This window comes from Xenopus laevis, chromosome 6L (genome assembly GCF_017654675.1).
Source record: "Xenopus laevis strain J_2021 chromosome 6L, Xenopus_laevis_v10.1, whole genome shotgun sequence".
In the NCBI taxonomy this organism is placed as follows: Eukaryota; Metazoa; Chordata; class Amphibia; order Anura; family Pipidae; genus Xenopus; species Xenopus laevis.
Window position 1 is genome coordinate 45,434,498 of NC_054381.1, and position 21,747 is coordinate 45,456,244.

Sequence of the window (21,747 nt, forward strand, 5' to 3'; positions counted from 1 at the left end):
TTTGGCCTATGGAAGACGTCCTCAATTTGGAGTTGTTTGCAGCCTTCCTGACATTCAAGTTTTTTTTTCAGAAAAAAAAACTTGAATCGAATTTGCGGGTCGACCCTATTCACCCTATTTTCAAAAATTTGTTTTTTTTTATTTATTTATTTTTTTTAAATAAATTGCAATTGGTCGAATTTTGAGTTCATGGGAGTTTTGAATAACTCCCATGAACTCAAAATTCAACCCTTGATAAATGTGACTATAAGTTTACATACGATATACATAAACAATGTACAGATTTGAGAACATAATTTGCTAGGGGTATTGTGTTAAAGAGAAATGGGTGCAACAGACATAAGGGTTATTGATTCTCCTATTGGGGTAATACTGTTAGTTACTGGGGAGCAGCCGATGTGAGTAGGTACACTCCCTGAATGCTCAGTTACCCAGTTTCAAAATGAGTTTGTGTAATAAGGTCTGGGCTAAAGCACATTTCATATGCCAGCCGAATACTACACCCCTGTACCCCAATTTCAGGCAATAACCTTTTCCGTAACCTGGCAAAAAGAGCACCACCCACTGGATGGTCTTTCAGGGTTTACTGACCCTGGAAAAAGTGTGGTCCAGAGACTGTGCAGACCTGAGAGACAAAGCAGGCTTACTAAACTATTAAAGGCTAATTTACCATCCAATTAGCAGTACCTTGGTGAAATACCACAGGAAAAAACAATGGTCATAGGTTATACCAAAATTGTACAGTGTGTGATGTCTACAAAAATTGAAGGGAGAATATCCCATTTGTACAAATTACTAATGCATTGTAAGTTGGGGACAGTCCCCGTCAAGAGCAGAGCTGGTTGGGACAAGGACTTGGAGCAGCTCACAGACTACCAATGGTAGAGAGCACTGAGAGCTCCCAAAGCAGTTTCTGTTTCCCTGAAATATAGACTTATGCATCTGTATATGGTCCATAAAGCATATTACATGAGGTCCAGGTTGCATCGGATATTTCCACAATCCTCCCTATGTAGTACCCAAAAGGGGACACAATTACATACGTACATTATGGGAATACTCTGAAATAGTTGGGTACTGGGAAAGGGTACTCACGAAACAATTCAATATGGCAGTATAAGATAACCTCTGAAGGAGAATAAGGTTAATTTACAGTGTGGCTATTATCACTATTAATAGGTAAGGCTATTTGTACTGCTGATGTATTATATTGTATATGCATCTGTTCCCCCTGGCAAATGATGTTCTCAAATCTGTACACTGTCTATGTATATCATATGTAAATTTAATATATCAATAAACCTAGGGATGGGCGAATTTGACCCGTTTCGTTTCGCCAAAAATTCGAAATGTCGGCGACGCACATTAAAGACTCTGGGTGCGTCAAAAAATGTTGTCGCGTGGCAAATTTTTTTTGATGCGCGTATTTTTTTTTTTTGCACACCACCACACAGGTCTATGGGCGTCATTTCTGCGGCAAAACAAGGCGAAAAAAATCGCTCATCCCTATAAACCTTGCCTGAATGAGAAAAGGGCACTGTGTTAAAAAAATTTATATTATGCGATACTACTAGGTCTCCAACCTTTGCCTCCGGCAGGCAAATTTGATACCACTGTCACACAATCACTATATTAAAGTATGACAGGAAGTGGTCAATAACTCTTAGAGCCATAGAACAAAGATATGTAATGAAGATATTTTAGATACACAGGCATCTGCCTAGCAACTAGCCTGCCTGACCACGCTACATCGTCTACTCCTTGAGAAGTTGGTGTTGCCTTCCATCCAAAACTTGGTAACATTTGTGCCCCTTTGCTTGTCCAGAACTCTTTGCTTTGCTCCTCTCATATTAAGACCTGGCAGGATCTGTGTAGCTGAGGGCTCCTCCCAAAGCCAAAGGTGGAAGACTGACCCGATACTGGGAGCTTAGCACTAGTTCTGGATTTTAGGAAGCCGTTTGTGACATTTATGATTATTGTTTTGTGTCCCAAATAAACATTTCATGAACGACACTGCCTTCAATTTGCTTCTAAGGGCTACTTACCAATCTCACAATATGAGCCCTGAACTTGTTCTGTATCTTTGGTATACCTTGAATAAAACTCCTTGTATAAAAAGTTCAATTTTTATGCACTCCCGCCACAGGAAAAGTGAAGTGTTACAAGAATAACACTTATTCTTGTAACAAGTCACTTTTCCACTACAGTAGCAAAGATAGAGCATATCCTGACTGGTGCAGGTTACATAGCTCTGATTAATTTCATTCTGCTAATAAAAGCCCAAGCACAGAGAGGATGATAGTCAACAACATGGTCAGGGGAATAACCCAATTAGTATTATTCATACAGTACAGGATGATTGTTGTGTAAATGAAAAAAAGTGATACCTGAAGAAGGGAATAAGCTGTTCAGTTTTAACCCAGGTAGGAGTCATTTAATTTATATACCAGTATACAGGTATGGGATCCGTTATATGAAAACCCGTTACCCAGAAAGTGCTGAATTACGGAAAGGCCATCTCCCATAGACTCCATTTTATTCAAATAATACAAATTTGTAATAATAAAACAGTAGCTTGTACTTGATCCAAACTAAGATATAATTAATCCTTATTGGAAGAAAAATCAGCTATTCTGCTTATTTAATGTTTACATGATTTTTTAGTAGAGTTATGGTTTGATCCAAATTATTGAAATATGTCATCGGGAAAACCCCAGGTCCCGAGCATTCTGGATAACAGGTCTCATACCTGTGCAGTAGAACCCCCATTTTATGTTTTTAAGGGGACCTGGAAAAAATTAGGTAAAATCCAGGAAAATGTAAAATCAGGGAAATGCATTAAAACAACTTTTTCTAGTACTCAGGGTATAAGCACAAGAGTCAGTTTTACTGTGAAACACAATATTTACTGTGCTAATGGGGGCATGTGTAAGGCATCTCTGCCAGTCACATGTATGACCTAAAGTAATAAGTGAGTTGTGCATGAATGGCGCAGACTAATTGGACTTGCCCATTTACAGGCTGAAAAATTGAAAAGTGCTTCAGAGCAGGGCTGTGAGGGCATTTGCCATTTGTAAAAGTATTAAGGAACCCCTGACTACAATTCTTTCAGTCTCTACTGTCACCTGCAGCCCTCTGTGTCAATAATGTTCATCAATTGTGCTGTAGCCTGGGTGATTAGGTGCCCCCATCAGAATTATAATGTAATTTCTCCTACAGCACACCTGTACTTCACCTATCCTGCAACTGGTGGTGCGTTTCCTCCGTTGACCCGGCCGGGTCCCTTAGCAACGCATGTGAATAGAAAACGGATCCGAACACACACTGGTTAATGCAGTAGAGGAGTATCCCCTTTTATTCAGCCACCAAACATTTAACGTTTCGGGGGGGAACACCGTTTCAGGGGGAACACCCACCCTTCACCAGAATTATCACAACTATGACAACTAGGTCACAACACCTTTCTTTAAGAGATCTGCCCCAAGTGAGCAGCAGCAGTGGTTCCTATTCATTGCTTGTGCTACATACTCAAAGGATGGCATCAAACAGTATCAGCATTTTCTCCGCCGGGGAACAAAATTCATTGTGCAATATTAGTCCAATTTTATTAGTATATTAGAGCTATTGATGGAATTCCTCAATAAATACAATATGTATTTGATTTTCTTATTGCTCAGTAATGGAATATTATCCGGTAATATAAATATGCATGCATTTAGAGGTGTATCACGTAATTCACTGTCATGGTCTCCTTTGTCTCCCACCTCTAAGCTTTTTAGAATATTATCATTTGAATGCTACATTAAAGGGTTTGTTCACCCAACAGTTGTGACCGTTTTTCTAATATTGAAGTGTAAAGTGTCTTTTTTCACCGTCTAAAGCAGCTCTGGGAAGGGGGGGGGGTCGCTGACCAAATAAACTGTTCTAAATTGATACATTTAGTTGATACATTTCTTATCTTTGTCCCGACTGAGCAGAATCTCTGGGTTTCATTACAGGCAGCTGTTAGAATTGATACAATAGTTGCAAATACTCCAGAGATGCTGCTGAGAAATGTATCAACTAAATGTAAAATCTTAACAGTTTAGAGTCTGCGCCTGAATTACTGAGCTGCCAGACTAAAACACCAGAGACAAGGACATTCAACTTTAAACTTGGATTTTGGAAAACCAGTAAAAAATAAATAATGAAAAGTAATTAAAGTCTTTATTTCTGGGGAACAATCTGAATGAACTGAACTGAAAAAAAGTGTTTGGGAAGTGAACAATACCTTTAAAGAGGTTAACTTCGAGTTAACTTTTAGTATGATGTAGAAAGTGATATTTTAAAACAATTTACATTTGGTTTTCATTTTTTATTATTTGTGGTTTTTGCGTTATTTAGCTCTTTTTTCAGTAGCTCTCCAGTTTGCAATTTTAACAAAGTCCCCTAGCAACCATGCATTGATTTAAATGAGAGACTGGAATATGTTTTGGAGAGGCCTAAACAGAAAGATGAGTAATAAAAAGTAGCAATAATAATAAATGTGTAACCTTACAGAGAATTTGTTTTTTTAGATGGGGTCAGTGACCCCCATTTGAAAGCTGGAGTCAAAGCTTATAAAAAATAATGGACAATTGGAAAGTTGCTTAGAACTGGCCATTTTATAACATACTAAACGTAAAGGGATTCTGTTATGATTTTAATAATGTACTTTTTATTTCTAAATTACATTGTTTACACTGCAAATAATTCACTGTACAATATAAAATTTCATTCATAAACCAGCAAATGTATTTTTTAGTTGTAATATTGGTGTGTAGGCAGCCATCTCAGGTCATTTTGCCTGGTCATGTGCTTTCAGAAAGAGCCAGAACTTTGCCTCATGAGGAAAACTTCAGGCGACTTTGGGAAATGAATCGCTCCGAATGCCATCCCGCCTGCGATTTCCATTCTAGCCCCATGTCAAATTTCAAAATTAGATATAAAAAATCTGTTAGCTCTTTTGAGAAAGGGATCTCAGTGAAGAATTCTTGAATTTTTTTTCCCCATGATAGTATCCCTTAAAAGGTAAACCACCCCTTTAAGGGCTCCTTCCTCACTTCACGTCATATAACTCTCTACTGGGGTGACTGCGGATTTATAGGGCCGTTCTCATGTCGACAACCCTTTTAACATCTCAATGTATTTTTTACACTCTCGTATCACATCCATAGTTTCCTTAACTGACACCTTGTGATGTAGGCTAGGGATGAAGTTTCTGGCTATATAGGCAATGACACACTGGGGTATTTTCAGCTGCAATAGCAGCAAACCACTTGTAATTATCCCTCCATTAGATTGAACTGTAAATATATAGACCCCTGTACTGGCACACTCACAGGTTAATTACCCATGGTGCCCATAGGCAGTTACCTACAGCAACTAATCAGTGATTAGCTTTTTGAAGCCAGCTGCAAGTAGAACAATGAATGCAGCAATTTGATTGGTTGCCATGGGTTACTGTCCATGGGCAAATTTGCACAGTGTTGATAAATGACCCCCAATAGGACAGCAGCTCCGTACGCACATATTTTTTCTCCTATTCTGATTCTCTGCATCCTTATCGGTTCTTTAAGGATAAGACCCGGTAAAGCTGCATTGGGATTGGCTAGGCTGAATTGGAAGTTCCTACTCCACCTATCCAATCCCTCTACAGCTTTACCGGGACTTATCCTTAAAGAACCAATGAGGGTACAGAGAATCTGAATAGGAGAGAAATGTTGCCTGCAAGGAGCTACTATCTGAAGCTGGCAGCACTCTGAAAGTTAATCAAGTAAGTGAAACATTGCTGGGCCCCCCTTAGACACAAAACCATGCGGGGCCCAGGACAACTGTCCCCCTGATGGCATCCCTGAAGATAACTGTACCAGCCCAAGGCCCTACTGCCCAAATCCTTACAATGTTCTGCATATCTGTAAATATTGTGTATGTAGTTTGTACATGTAGGGACCCATATGCTCCCCTATGGCTTTACATGGCAACACTTCCTTGTACTCTGGTTGCTAAGCAAAAGCCCATGTGACTACTGTAGCTCATTAGCATAATGTGTACAGTGTATCATTGGCCCAGAGGCTGATGACAAGTTCCTGACACTAGTGCTGGGCAGAGGGCGGGACTTCCTCTTTCCCCCTGTCACACAAGGAGGGAGTGGTTGGTAATAGGAGTCCTGTGCTCAGACCCTAGTAAAGATAATGCCTTGGTAAAGTCAGGGATACAGGGACCCCATGAATGAGGTGTAGTCATGACAGGGTAGTTCTCTGTACCAGCACTTTCTAGGAAAACTAGTAGGAATAGCAAGGTGGTAGCTCTCCCCTCAGGCAAGACTGGTCTGTAGTGTCGGGATCACAGACTAATAGGGATTTATGTTTAGTGCTTTCCCTGATCCAATGTGTGGGGATCCAGGTCACGGTACAAATGCTCTGTAAGGCTACAAATGTCTTATTATTGCTACTTGTTGTTACTCATCTTTCTATTCAGGGCCTCTCCTATTCATATTCCAGTCTCTTATTCAAATCAATGCATGGTTGGCAGGGTTATTAGGACCCTAGCAACCAGGTAAAATTGCAAACTGGAGAGCTGCTGAATAAAAATCTAGATACGTAAAAACCCACAAATAATAAAAAATGAAAACCAACTGCAAATAAACAATCCCTTGAAAGTCCACTGATAATATTTTGACTGGACCTGAGCTTCTATGGGGGGTGCACAGTTTTACATTCAGATGCCATTGCATGCAGGCTATGGCACATGCCAGAGTGGCAGTTGGAATCAGAGGTCTAGAGACAAGTACCAGTGGCAGTTGGGATCAGTACTGGTTTGTCTCAGACCAGAGAGCATCTCTTGGTGATTTGCGGATTTCCAATCGATTCAAAGAGATTTCCCAGTGCGGAAAAGCGATTTTTATTTTTGCAGCTGAAAGCAAATTCACAAACTTTCGTTGAGGTTGCTTTTGAAGAAAGAAGAAAATCCAACTTTAGTCCAATATTTGAGATCTTATTGGTACCGTCAAGATGAAGAGACGAATCGACGACAGGAGCAGCACTGAGCAAAGAAGTGGGAGAAAAAGGAGCAAAAAGGCGAAAAAACACGGGTGTAGCTCAGACAGGGAGCAAAAAACAACGCAAGGAGGAAAAAGACCCCGACGCAGCTCCTCAACAGAACGTAAGTAGAACCGGCTGATTTTATACGTCTGCATCAACTGTTTTTTTGTACGTAATCCTAAAAAATAATGAAATACAATAATGAAAACCTTATTGGTGGCAAAACAATTCTATTGGGTTTAAATGATTTTATGTGTGGACAAAGTATTAGTGATCTGTATCAATTAAATGATCTCAGTCTATTTCAACTGTCAAAATATATTTGTCAGTTGGTTATCTAAAAAAGTGATATATTATATATTTAACTGTGTTTCTCTGTTAATCTGTATCAGTGTAACTATATATTTCATATATTTGTGTGTTTATCTATATATAGATGTGTGATAGTAAATATCTACAGGTGTCTCTATTTATTGGTGTCAATATATGTTTGTATCTGTTTAGTGAATGGCTGCTTCTATTGCAAAAACTTTTGCTGAGAAGAATTATTATTCCCGTTGCGCTTATTTTTTCCGTTAAAGGGGTGGTTCACCTTCAAGGTAACTTTTAGTGTGTTATAGGATGGCTAATTCTAAGCAACTTTTCAATTGGTCTTCATTATTTATTTATTTTTATAGTTTTTGAATTGTTTGCCTTTTTCTTCTGACTCTTTCCAATTTTCAAATGGGGGTCACTGACCCCATCTAAGAAAAAAATGCTCTGTAAGGTTACACATTTATAGTTATTGCTACTTTTTATTACTCCTCTCCTATTTAGGCCCTCTCCAATTCACACTCCAGTCTCTTATTCAAATCAGTGCATGGTTGCTAAGGTAATTTGGACCCTAGCAACCCAATTGCTGAAGCTACAAACTGGAGAGCTGTTGAATAAAAAGCTAAATAACTTAAAAAATCACAAATAAAAATTAAAAACCAATTGCAAATAGTCTCAGAATATCCCTCTTTACATCATACTTAGGGTAAGGTCACACGGGGAGATTTAGTAACCTGGCAACTAATCGCCTCTTCTTCTAGGTGACAATCTCCCCGAATTACTTTCCCTAGCCTTCCCGTCGGCTATAATGAGAAATCGCCAGCGAGATTCCTTGTGAGGCAACTTTGGAAAATGGAGTGTGCCATCCTGCTGGCATTTTTTTTTTTTATTATAGCCGGCGGGAAGGCAGGGGAAAGCAATTCGGGGAGATTTGTGTATTCATTAAAATACACAAAAATTTGTAGCCCAGAAGAATAGGCGATTAGTCACAAGGTGACTAAATCTCTCTGAATCTCCCCATGTGCCCTTACCCTAAAGTTAACTCAAAGGTGGACAACCCATGTAACTACTAATTACCATTCTTTGAATTTGTTTATAGCATTTCTCTCAGAAGGAAGAAGTGGATTAAAGAGGCCCCGTGTGGAAGAAGAGATTCCTCTCCCAGTAGCAATCAGCAACTGCACCATCCATGCTGAGCTTGGGAGTGGAACATTCGGCAAAGTAAGTGCTGGCCTTCTGGGTAACCATACCTGTGTTTTCTTATTTAGTATTAAGGAATATAAGAAGCAGGGAATTCCCATATATCTTTACTGAGGTTTACCTTGACCTTTAATGGGGTTTAATGTAACGTGGTATGGTGGCTTACCAATTTTATAATCACAACTTTTTAACTAAAAACCCTGTTTTTGTAAATACATGTACTCCCAAAGATACTAAATTACTTATCAAACAGGGGACCAGGGAATGTGCATTGATCAATCCCCCTCTTTTTTTATATATCTTTACTGAGACATTATAAATAACTGTTAAGGAAAGGCCAGATAGACCCTGGTCTAGAGGGCAAATATTCTGAGCTAAAAGGCGGCCCTTTTCATAAATGTATCACTAGCAAATGTCTTGGGATGAATAGTTTATGTCTATTATATACAGATAGAATGAGAAACAATTTAGTACTGGCTTGTGGGGGAGTAGAACAAAAGTGGCCTATGGTGACAAAGGTAAATCCAGCCATGGATCACAGAAGTGAATTTCTAACATTTTATTTCTTATTCTGCCTTTTTTAGGTATGGTTGGTATCTTTTCCTAGCAGGAGCCAGCATATGGCCATCAAGGTCATCAAGAAGAGCGACAAGACCAACATGTCCAGCATCATCACTGAGGCAAGGGTACTGAAGACAGCTGCTGGATGCCCCTACCTTTGTCATGGTCATGGATCATTCCAAACACAGGTACAACATATCATCACTAACTTTATTGGGTAGTTCACATTTAGGTTAACTTTAAGGGGTCGATTCACCAAGGATCGAATATCGAGGGTTAATTAACCCTCGATATTCGACTGGGAATTAAAATCCTTCAACTTCGAATATCGAAGTCGAAGGATTTTAACGCAAATAGTGCGATCGAAGGATTATTCCTTCGATCGAACGATAAAATCCTTCGAATTGAACGATTCGAAGGATTTTAATCCAACGATCGAAGGAATATCCTTCGATCAATAAAACTTAGGAAAGCCTATGGGGACCTTCCCCATAGGCTAACATTGAGTTCGGTAGCTTTTAGATGGCGAACTAGGGGGTCGAAGTTTTTTCTTAAAGAGACAGTACTTCGACTATCGAATGGTCGAATAGTCGAACGATTTTTAGTTCGAATAGTTCGATTCGAAGTCGTAGTCGAAGGTCGTAGTAGCCCATTCGATGGTCGAAGTAGCCCAAAAACACACTTCGAAATTCGAAGTTTTTTTTACTTCGAATCCTTCACTCGAAGTTAGTGAATCGGCCCCTAAGTATTCCCAAAGGGGGCAGGCCATGATGTAAACAGGGTGGGTCATGGAATCTGCAGTGGAGTACCTGGGATACCATAGTTGCAACTTTCTATAAGAATACTCTTACAATACCAGAGAACCACAAAATGTGTATAAATAACCCCAATAACGTTTTTACATTTTCCTTGAGCTCCAAAGTAGTATTCTTCAGAAAATGCCACCTGTAGCTTTCCCTTGCCAGTCTACATAGGAAGCTAGAAGAGCTGGCATTCTGATAGTTATTTTAGTAAAGGCCAAGGACAGCAACCCTGGGTGCAGGGTGAGTAAAGGTTTGGGGCAGCTCAAGCTAAAACACACATTGTGCGCAAGATGAGCAGATCCGCCATGGGGGGTATTGAGAGGGGAGATTGCATCCAAAGGGGGGAAGGGGCAACCCTAATGAATGAAAAAACGTAAGGTATATTCCACTGCCCCCAATAAGCTGACTGACTTTAGCAAATATACTGCAGCTACTTATCAGTCTCACTGTGCCCCCTATAGTTCCTGGGCCCTCCAGCAGTTGCACTGTCTGTGTTCTTTATAGTTACACCCCTACTTTTCAGTAATTTGATTAGTGAGACTGTATTGTAGTAGCTGTGACTGGGAAAAAATACATTCAACAATTTTAATATTGTGTCCAAGTAAAACCTACCTAACTGCTAATTGATCAGTTATTTAGTACAAAAGGACATTGGCCAAAAATGTTGCTAATGTGTGCAAGTGTTCATGTCTCTAAAAAAAACACTTTGTGCAAAACTTTGTAATCACGTGTTTTCAACCATATGTTCTTGTAGTTTAGTAATTTTGCCATTTGTTTCTTTAACCAGCGGCATGCTCTGCTCGCTATGGAGTATGTCAGTGGAGGGACCCTAAGAAATGTCATCAAGAATGCTGGCCAGCTGGAGATGAACTTAGTAACGTAAGTGACTTTATGTGTTTGTAATGGGGTAACAGAGCAGGAGCTGGCCTAGAGTACATGCAGAAGGAAGGATGGAAAGAGGTCAGCATTCGGTATCTTCAGCCGACTGAATTTCATCTTTTGTTTTTGTAAAGGAAATCAGCTAGGGAATCTATGTATGTAATATAGCTGTAATGGCACAACAAATAATATCTTTCTCTTCTATAAAGTGCTGTCCTGTAGCTTCACTTCCTATTGCAGTAAACCCACTGTCCCTACAGTAAGCAAATATGTACAAAGCATCTTGTGTTATTCAATTTACACATCACCTCATTATAATTTGCTAGAATGGGGCAAAAAGAGTTGTGTCTCATCCTGTATGGAGTGCTGCCTTTGTGAAGACATATGGAGATGTGACCGTCATTCAGAATGCTTGAAGGACTAGGGCGACCCCTTGCATTGAGCTGTAAGGGCCATGGTTTATGTCCCATAGCAGTCCTACAGGTGTGCCTAGCCTTTAGTTAGTGGGCCCTCATATATTACAGCAGGGTCAAAGCACCTTTATAATACGAACTATAGTATAAACAAAGCAAACAAATGTATTCACTATTGAAATGTTAAATAATTTCTTTTCTCCAAAGATTCTACGCAGCAGAACTGGTGTGTGGCCTGCAGTTTCTCCACTCCAAAGGGATGATTCATCGGTATGTAAAATTTATAAACATCCCATATATTATCTTTCTGTTCATATATTGTTTCTGCATTTTAAACTTAAACCCTTTGTTCGCTCAAATAAAATGACTCTTATGTAAATGGCACATGGTGCATTTTGCCGTCTGTATGTTATACAGCTTTTCATTGCAATGCATTGAAATCACTGCCAGGACATCAGTAATAAAGTATTAAAAATAGAGTATTAAGAAAATGGAGTATTAAACAGAGTATTAAACAAACTGTAACACCTCATGAATTTGGGGAAGAGGGTTCACATTCCTTCTCACCCCCACTCATAAAATAGTACTGGCTGACTCCCAACATTTATACTTACCTCTCACTCTACTTCCCTGCTCTTTCTCAATTCCTTTTAATTTTTTAACCCTAATGTCTACCTTGCAGGGATCTTAAACCAGCTAATATCCTGGTAACCAACGAGGGACATATAAAGATCGTCGACTTTGGATTGGCAGCTGAGGGCGTGTTTGGCAAGAAAAGAACCAAAGGCATAAAAGGAACACTGCCCTTTATGGCCCCAGAGGTATGTGACTGTGATTTAATTTAAATGCATATAGCAGAGAGGTAATAGATTCTCTAAGATGTGCTTATACTTATAAGTCTATTTCATGCATTTAAATACTCAACTAAAAAATATGTATTTTTTGTGTTTTGCTGGTATATGATTTTTTTCTATACAAGGCAATTCAGATTAAAAAGGGGAACAAAAGTCAATCACTAGGTGGGGGTGCCAGATAGCGTGCTCTGGGTTCCTTTCTATACATCATTTTAACTGTTCCCAGGTAACCACTGTGCTGCCCAGGGTGGGACACTTGCACCCTAGAGTAATTGCTGGGAGTTTACTACACATGAGAACAGCTTCAGCACAAGAGAGAGTTACAGAAAGAGCAGAGGTTTAGTTAAATGCATACACTAGAGGATTTTAATAACAATCTTTTTTTTCAAATCTAGGTGTTAAAAGAGAAGAGCTATAATGGAGGCGTAGACTGGTGGGCATTAGGGATCATCATATGTAAAATGGCATGTGGGAGCTCACCATTCATGGAGTACGGCAACAGGACAGAATGCCGTTTGTCTATTCTTCTTGGACAGCCATGCATTCTGATAAGGTTCAGCTTCGAATTGCAAGATCTCCTGAGAATGGTAAGTATTGGAATTTATGGAGAGGGTATAACTAGTTCTGCTATATTATATCATTTCCCAGAGAACTGATACTGTTCCTAGAGATCTAGCAGTGACACTAACTGGATATTCTTGTTTGCTGAATAGTGTATAGGCAATTGGACAAAATCCCTGTGCTATGAGGGTATTAGTGAAGGTGTGTAGCTTCATATTAGCAATAAATATCTGATAATGTTTTCTTTCTTTAGCTCCTGAAGAAAAATCCAAAAGAACGACTGGGCTGCAATGGAAATATTCGGGAGCACCCATTTTTTAATGCTATTAATTGGGTGCAACTAGAAAAACGGACTCTACCACCTCCTTCCCAGCCAGAAGCAGTAAGTACATGACTACATGTGTTTTGGTATGCTACTGCTTATTATGAATAGGCACTTATCTTGAAATCTCTAGATGTTTGTGTTTTAATACATGGAGACAAAAAGGAACACCAAGAGCCCCAATAGTGTAATATGTTTTTACAGGGAGTAATGGTAGAGTAAACAAGTTAATACTCACAAACCAGGGTTACCGATAGGCAACGACTGTATAGGCAGGTGGGGATATTATCCTGACCCCACTCAGGAATAAAACGTCGCTAGAAGAAGAAAAAGGGGATGATTAATACATATTAAGGGCTAGAGACCCGTGTTTTCCTGTACTACAGTATCTACATAGGCGGTTAGGACTAGGCGTAGGTTTATTAACTCTGTGGAAAACTCTCTATGGCATTCCACAATTACAATTGCACTCAATTGTGTGTATTGTTCTTATGCCATCTACTTTACTTACATTTTTTTTTTTTTAGTAACAAACTAATTTATATTTTTTTAACTGCAGTTGTCACCTGTGGATTTTAAGAAGACATGTGAGGAGCCACCATCATTCTTGAAGTCCCTGAAACATACTATCACATCAGGTGATCAGGTATCTCTTCAAGATATGGCATGTCTAGATTAAATTTCACAGGTTCCAGCCATTTCTGGACCTTCTGGCACTGATGGTGTTTTTATACCCTACCATCGTCCCCATGCCACGACAAACATCAGGCCCCATTATCAATTCCATGACTTCTAGGGGAAAATTTATCAAAGATTGAAGTTCTGCCACTAGAGTGAAATTCCGCAGCTCTCAATTCATTTCTATGGGATTTTGAAAGGCGTATTTATCAATGAGTGAAAGTGAAAGTTCACCCTTTGATAAATATGCCTATAAAAATCCCATAGAAATGAATGGAGAGTGGTGGAATTTCACTCTAGTGGCGGAACTTCACTATTAACTTCACTCTTTGATAAATATACCCCCTAGTCTTCTGTCCTCATTATTGTTATCTTAATTTTGGCCTACCTGAGCTTCCATCAGTTGCCATCTGCCCCAGGGTTTGGCCCTTGATATCAAACTCTTTTTTTTCAGCCCCTGCCTCTGCCATCAGCCACTTCTAACTCTTGCCACTAGTCATTACCATCAGCCTTTGCCCCACACCAATGGTCTATTACTCACCATTTCCATTATTCCCTGGCTAAAACATCTAAAAAACATCACAACCTATCTATGAGCCTTTCCATCTGGTTCTGACTGAATCTTTCTATCAGTCACTGTCTCTGGCCCTCAGCCAATCAAAGGTCTATTTCATCGATTCCTCCCCTGTAGTCCTATTATCTATACTAGTGTCATTCACTATCAGCTCCTACTATTGGGTCCTGTAACACCATGAATCCAGCATTACCATTGGGCCTAAAACCTTTGCACCCAGGGGTGATTCTACCCTCACTTCCACCCTGAGGCAGCCTCCCCTTTTAACCCCCATGGTAACTTTTAACCAAGTAGAAGCAGGCTGCATCATTGTGCAGAGAAATTGCTCACTCTGCACTAAAATAGTCTAAATTCCCCTTTAAAAAAGGTAATGTTGACACTTAAAGGTACTAGGAACAACTGTAACACATAGGCATTACTGTCTGAGGCAAGTACCTCAACTTGCCTCATAGTGGGAGCACCACACAGTACACTTTCATTCTAACTCCAGTTCCTTCATTTATATATGTTATGTTTGGCGAAGGTATATAACTAAAGGACTCTTATTTAAATATAATAATAAAACATTAAATAGGAAACTAGAGTATAGTCTGACAACAATACTGCACACAGTTCACTACTGATCCAGGGATTTATCCGATTGCCATATTGGAGTCAGGAAGGAATTTTTTCCCCCCTCTGAAGCACACTGGACACAGCTTCAGATGAGGTTTTTTTTGCCTTCCTCTGGATCAAGATAAATAGGAATTTTATGAATTTAAACAAGAATTTTATGAATGAAAGGTTGAATAGTGTGGCTATCAATCTTTTTTTAACCTTATATATAAAAGTACTAATTACTAAATTATGCAGGATAAGGCAGGATGAAATGCTTAAAAATTCCAGAATGTAGGAACAAAACCTATATAATTAATATTTAAAATAAAATGTCAAAAACTACGTTGGTTAAAAGAACTCATAGTTCCGTATTCCCTCATTAGAATACATATATAGCATCACCCTCATGTATTGGTAATTTAATTTTTTTTAACAAATTTGCCTTAAATTATAGGAAATAATTTAAATGTCAGGCATTTTATTTATTGGTATAGGCACAGCAAGGAAACATAGTATAGCTTAAATAAAATAAGCTAAAATTGGTTTCAATGATTAAATATGGTAGAAAATAATATTAAGGACAAGAAATAAAGTAGATGAATTTTGTACAAAATAACTAAAATAGACTGATTTATACAGAAAAGTTTCAGCTATATTAATCCACAGGTGAAAGGTTAGTATTTGTGATATTTATTTGGATTAGCAGTATTTTTTAGGGCTCACTGTTAAATGAAAGACCTTTCTCTTCCTCGGGTTCAACCAACAATCTTTATTATTAGTAGTTCTTGAACCTACGGAAGAAGAAATGTCTCTCTCAAACGCTAGCTATAATAATTCTTAGTCCAAATAAAAATTATATCCCAACAATACTTACTTTTTGCCTCTCTAATAAGATGGTTAGGATACAGGGGCAATTCTAGTGATGCCGCCCCCTGCTCCCCAGGTGTTACTTTTACAGAGTGGGTCCAGCGGGGCAGTGTCACTAGTGCTTTCTGCACTAGAGGAGCCAAATTTCCAGTTTAAAAAAGAGAAATTCAGATTTTAAAGTTACCAGGAGTGGCTATTTGCCACCCCTGTTAAGTTGTGGGCTGCTCCAGTCTGAGGCGAATTTCTCAACTCGCCTCATGGTGGCAGCGCCCCTGTTAGGATAGGTTAGGGACCTGCTCAGAGAGTCTACCTTGACGTGGTGGCAGGCTTGATATCCTTTGGCCAAACATATGTCATTTTCCTAAAGTACCAGAATGATTATTGGATGCCATTCAGGTTGTACAGAACTACGCGATTATCGATTCTTGAGTCTTGACCACAGAAGAAGCCAACTGAGACGACTGAAGAGAAATCCCATCAGCGAATATTTCCTTTACTCAATTTGATATTCCTCTTTCTGTAATAAAGTTATCCAGGAATCCTATTGTTATGGTGTTTTCTGTGTATCATACCATTTATTGGCCAACACCTCCACTGAGTTATACCTTAGTAATCCTAGCGTCAGAGGTTTTACCCCTTTAAAACCAAACACATAAGGAATACACAACCTGCATGGCTAATTAGCAATTCATTTAGATGCATGGCTGCACATAAGTCAGTTCAGTCTGCAGCATGCATCTAAATGAATTTCTTATTAGCCATGCAGGCTGTGGATTGCATATGTTTTCAGTTTTAAAGGGGTGAGGTGGCAACCCCAGGTATGTGTCTCATTTACCCATCCATGGATAGATTTACTATAGCTCTGGCACAGAAAAAAAGGTTAATACAGAGACACTGGCATGTGAGCAGGAGTTTAGTCTTTAATGTAGCAATATATACAAACTGGCAGTGCTACATCCAGAAGTCCTTTGGGACGTGGCAGTAAAAGACAGTGAATGTAAGAGAATGGTTAATATTGTATATAATACGCCCCTACTGTAATTTATAAAGCTATTAGATGTCACTGAGGAGTCAAGTGACATAAATATAATTTTTATTCATTACATACTAATATTGCGGCTATTGGCTACAAATACAAATGTGTGGCAGAATATTTGGAATAAACCCCCAGGAAGATCTTGGCCAATAGTTCATTCATCTGAGATCTACCGGGGCCCAAAGCACACGATCCACTAAATACCTAATAGAACTTATTAAGCTCTGCTAGGACCCAAATTATATAAACCACTAGCTGGTACTTGTTGAGGCCAGCTGGGACTTCATCATATGAACCACTAGATGCCTCATGGTGCTAGTTAATGTTTGCAGCATCCTACACTTTATAACCCACTAGACCAGGGGTCCCCAAACGCCGGGCCACGGATATACTTGAACTGGGCCGCTGAGTCTCAATTATGTTCACTCAAATCCTGTGAATACCAACCAGCTCGCAAGCAACATGTTGATCACCAACCCCCTGAATCTTGCTCCCAATAGCCTCAAAGCAGGTACTTATTTTTTAATTCCAGGCTTGGATGTTTTGGTTGCATAAGAAACAGATGTACTGCCAATCAGAGCGCTGCCAGTCAACATAGGTGCTACCAAATTACAGCCCTTATTTGGTACCCCCCAGGAACTTTTTTAATACTTATGTGGCTCCCCTACTCTTTCTATATTAGGTTTTTAAATAGGCTCATGGGTGACTTTTACTATGTTATAGAATGGCCAATTCTAAACAACTTTTCAATTGGTCTTCATTTTTTTATGGTTTAAGGGTTATTTGCCTTCTTCTTCTGACTTTTCCAAATGGGGGTCACTGACCCCATCTAAAAACAAATGCTCTACAAAGCTACTACAAATGTATTGTTATTGCAACTTTGTATTACTCGTCTATTCAGGCCATTTCCTATTCATATTCCAGTCTCTAATTCAAATCAATGCATGGACACTAGGGTAATTGGACCCTAGCAACCAGACTGCTGAAATTGCAAACTGAAGAGCTGCTGAATAAAAAAGTACATAACTCAAAAACCACAAATAATAAGAAATGAAAACCATTGCAAATTGTCTCAGAATATCAGTCCCTACATCATATACTAAAAGATAATCAAAAAGTGAACAACCCCTTTAAGCAAAGAAACTCTTCCGCTAGGGGACTGATATCCCATATTATACCAACATACTATCAATGAGAAAAAGTCACCGAACGTCTTGCCATGTCACGAAAGGCAGAAGACTATATCCACATGGACAGAAATGCTTATTTTGGGTTGTAACCTTTTCAACTGCAATGAGTGAGGGTGTGGATCAGATTGCTGCATTGGCAGATTGGAGGGAAGCTAGGATATATGGAGGATGCAACTGGGCAAATTAGGGAAGCTATTAAGAGGGGTGCCTGAACTGAACTTGGGGTTAAATATGTAATACTGGACCCATTGGTAGACAATTTTATTGTAATTGAACCCCGGTGTGCTTCTCACCCAGTGCAAAAAAGTGCAAACAAAAATGCAAAAGGTGCATGACTTAGCTTAAAAAAAGTCCAAAAAGATCCAGTTTTCAGACTCCTGTTTTCCAAGGCCTGGGGGAGGCCCCTTATCCCCAACTCCCTGGCCAAAAGGCACCTCAGGGGGCAAGGGTCTTCAGGTCACACTTTGCCGCAAAGTCCCTCCCTGTCCAATCCTAAAGCCTTTCAGGTCGGGATAACTGATGGATTTCCAAAGAGGTTCAAGCATCAGGGTGTGCCCTCATAGGACATGCTTTTGACTTGGAGGCCAATGCACCGAATGCGAAAGTGTAAAAATAAGTACTAAAAGAATAAATAACAATAAATATGGTGGCTGTGGCACAGATACACAGATGTTTGGGGCAATGTGATGGATATTTGGCTCCTGTCGGCACAGGTACAAATTAGGGGCAATATGATAGATTTTTTGGCTGCTGCTGGCATAGGTAATCATAAACTGGATGTTTTGGTTTATGCTGGTACAGGTATAGATTGGGGGCAGTGTCGGACTGGCCCACTGGGATACCAGGAAAACTCCCGGCGGGCCCAGGTGTCAGTGGGCCCTCTTGCCTCTAACCATTTGGTCTATTTCATGGTCATTCCCTATTTATTTATTTATGGGGAAAAAAAGAGGCTTAATAATGGAAAAATAGACTATAGTATGTAGAGATATGGTAATGCAGGACTGGGTGTGGGCACTGATTGAAGCCCTTGCCTAGGATGCCTAAATACCTTGGCCTGGCCCTAATATGCATGACAAATCACAGAATATATTCACCACCAATAACTGCTACATGCATTTGCCAAGGAAGGTCAGCTTACAAGACCTTACTTAAAGTGAAATAAAACACCTTTCAAATTGTTAGTTTTTCCCTACTTTTTCCCCCTTCTTATTCTAGTGATGTGCTCATGACAAGACATTTTCAAGATCAGTAACAGAAATGCTACAAATGCTGTTTTTGCTTGTGTTCAGCTCTTTGTTTACTTCAGTTTAATTAAGAAGGAAATAAAGTGAGGTACTTCAGTTTAATTAAGAAGGAAATAAAGTGAGGTAAATAGATAATTACAGGGGTTGTTCACCTTTGAGTTAACTTTAAGTATGGGGTAGAGAGTGGTATTCTGAGACTATTTGCAATTGGTTTCATTTTTTATTATATGTGGTTTTTGAGTTATTTCGCTTTTTATTCAGCAGCTCTCCAGTGTCAGCAATCTGGTTGCTAGGGTCCAAATTACTCCAGCAACCATGCATTGAAGTGAATGAGAATATGGACTATTAATAGGGGAGGATCTGAATAGAAAGATGAATAATAACAATGAATGTGCAGCCTTACAGAGCATTTGTTTTTTTAGACACGGTCAGTGACCCCCATTCGAAAGCTGGAAGGAGTCAGAAGTAGAAGGAAAAAAAGAAAAAACTAAAAAAAAAATAAAATAATGAAGACCAGTTGAAAAGTTGCTTAGAATTAGCCGTTAAACAACATACTAAAAGTTAAGTTAAAGGTGAACCACCCCTTTAAGGTTAGTCTCTTCATTACAGAGGTTGCTACACTATTACAGATGCCAAAAGTGCTCACACAGCGTTACCTTTGGAATCGAATTAAATATATCACAGTTGTCTTATTTTGTAGCACTCGAGTACATTATTTCCACCGGCACATTTTAAACCTTGGAACAACGTGACAGCTCTTGTAACCCTCTTTCAGCTTAACGGCCCCAGAACAAAACACACTGCTTGCTCCCTTCACCACTAACAACAAACTAAAGGCCCAACACACTGAAGACACTCAAACGGATGTGTGACAGGGCAAATATATAACATTTATTTTGTTTATTGCTGCATCGGGTTTGTGAAATCATAAACAAAGGTGAGAATCATGTCCATACTCACATAACACTGAGGGGCACATTTACTTAGCTCGAGTGAAGGAATAGAATAAAAAATACTTTGAATTTCGAAGGTTTTTTTTGGCTACTTCGACTACGACTTTGAATTGAACGATTCAAACTAAAAATCGTTCGACTATTCGATAGTCTAAGTACTTTTTCTTCGACCACCTAAAACCTACCGAGCATCAATGTTAGCCTATTGGGAAGGTCCCTATAGGCTTTCCTAGCTTTTTTTGATTGAAGGAAAATCGTTCGATTGATGGATTAATATCCTTCGAATCGTTCGATCCGAAGGATTTAATCATTCGATCAAATGATTTTTCCTATGATCGTTCGAACGAATGAATAGCGGTAAATCCTTCAACTTCGATATTCGAAGGATTTTACTTAGACAGTCGAATATCGAGGGTTAATTAACCCTCGATATTCGACCCTAAGTAAATGTGCCCCTGATAGTTTTGTCACCTGGAATCAACTCAGTAGTGCTACTGGAGGGACTTCCACACATTCTTCTTACAAAGACTTATATAAGTACTCTCAGTTCCTGTTAATAGACAGACCAATACGGAACGCATTTTAGGACATCCTGCAGTGAAATACCAGTCCTTCATGCAATGTCCTATGCCTTCGGAATGGCGCATCGTTCGCTTTTACCGTCACTCATCGTCCAAATCTGCAGTCACACCTCCGTCCTCTACCCTCCCTAGGGTTGCCACCTTTTTGTAATTTAGTTACTGGCTGGTGGGGGGCAGGAAGAAAAAGGGGCGGGTGTGACGTCAAAAGGGGGCAGGACTATTACATAAAAAGGGGCGGGACGCGGAGCTGTGAAGACAGAGGACAAAAGCTAAATTTTACAGGGGATTGGGGGGCGGGCCAGGCGGGTCTTTTTAAGGGTATTACAAATTTACCGGCAGCTACATTGCCGGTAAATTTGCAATACCGGCCCCGGCAGGTGTTTTACCTTCCGCCCTCAGTCCTCTTCCTTCTGTCCTCGCTCACCACTTTAGAAACTGATGGTTAAGACTTTCTGCTGAGAAGAGAGATCTAAGGGGGGAGTGCTAAGAAAATAGGGTGGAGGGCAGAAGGCAGAGGATGGAGGGCTGAGGGCAGAGTTCGTATGACTGAAGGCTGAGAAAGAAGGGTAGAGGACGGAGGTGTGATTGCAGAATTGGACGATGAGTGACGATAAAAGCAACTGATGCGCCATTCGGAAGCCATAGGACATCGCATGAACAGGCTGTGGGTTCTGGCAAATGCCAGACGGGCTGCTATAATGTGCCATAGAAAGTCAGCATTTAGTGGGCTGGTGAGGCTTCTGTTTGGGCTTATTGGGCCTCTGTGTACCTTAAACGGCAAAGCCCATTTTATTTCTCAGTCCGGACCTGCGCATGAATGCCATATATATTTCGCTGCAGGATGTTCTAAAATGCGTCTATCAATCAGCTCGTGTGTCTGCGGCTCTGAAACTCACCATTATACTGGCAAGTTACTCGGTTACAGGCGGGTCTCTTATCTCCTGCATTCTCAACATTCCAACTGCACCACTAGCTTCAGCTTAGCAGCGCCGCCTTATGACGTTTCACTCACCAATGAGGTTATGCAAGAGCGACAGCTACGTCAGCTACCCGGAAGTTCC

The 21,747-nt window shown here is 39.8% G+C and overlaps 1 protein-coding gene and 1 long non-coding RNA gene across 2 annotated transcripts; one reads left to right on the forward strand and one right to left on the reverse strand.

Moving 5' to 3' along the window:
• Nucleotides 1–6,905: 6,905 nt before the first annotated feature.
• On the reverse strand, nt 6,906–21,690 carry LOC121394585. Its single transcript, XR_005961797.1, has 4 exons — nt 21,583–21,690; nt 13,205–13,283; nt 12,564–12,661; nt 6,906–7,239 (listed from the first exon to the last, which is right to left on the reverse strand). It is a non-coding gene; the product is annotated as an uncharacterized LOC121394585 (long non-coding RNA).
• On the forward strand, nt 12,097–13,174 carry LOC121394584 (serine/threonine-protein kinase sck2-like). Its single transcript, XM_041565996.1, has 2 exons — nt 12,097–12,670; nt 12,898–13,174. Exons 1-2 carry the CDS (start codon nt 12,545–12,547, stop codon nt 13,036–13,038), a joined length of 267 nt encoding a protein of 88 aa, XP_041421930.1. The 5' UTR covers nt 12,097–12,544; the 3' UTR covers nt 13,039–13,174.
• Nucleotides 21,691–21,747: the final 57 nt, after the last annotated feature.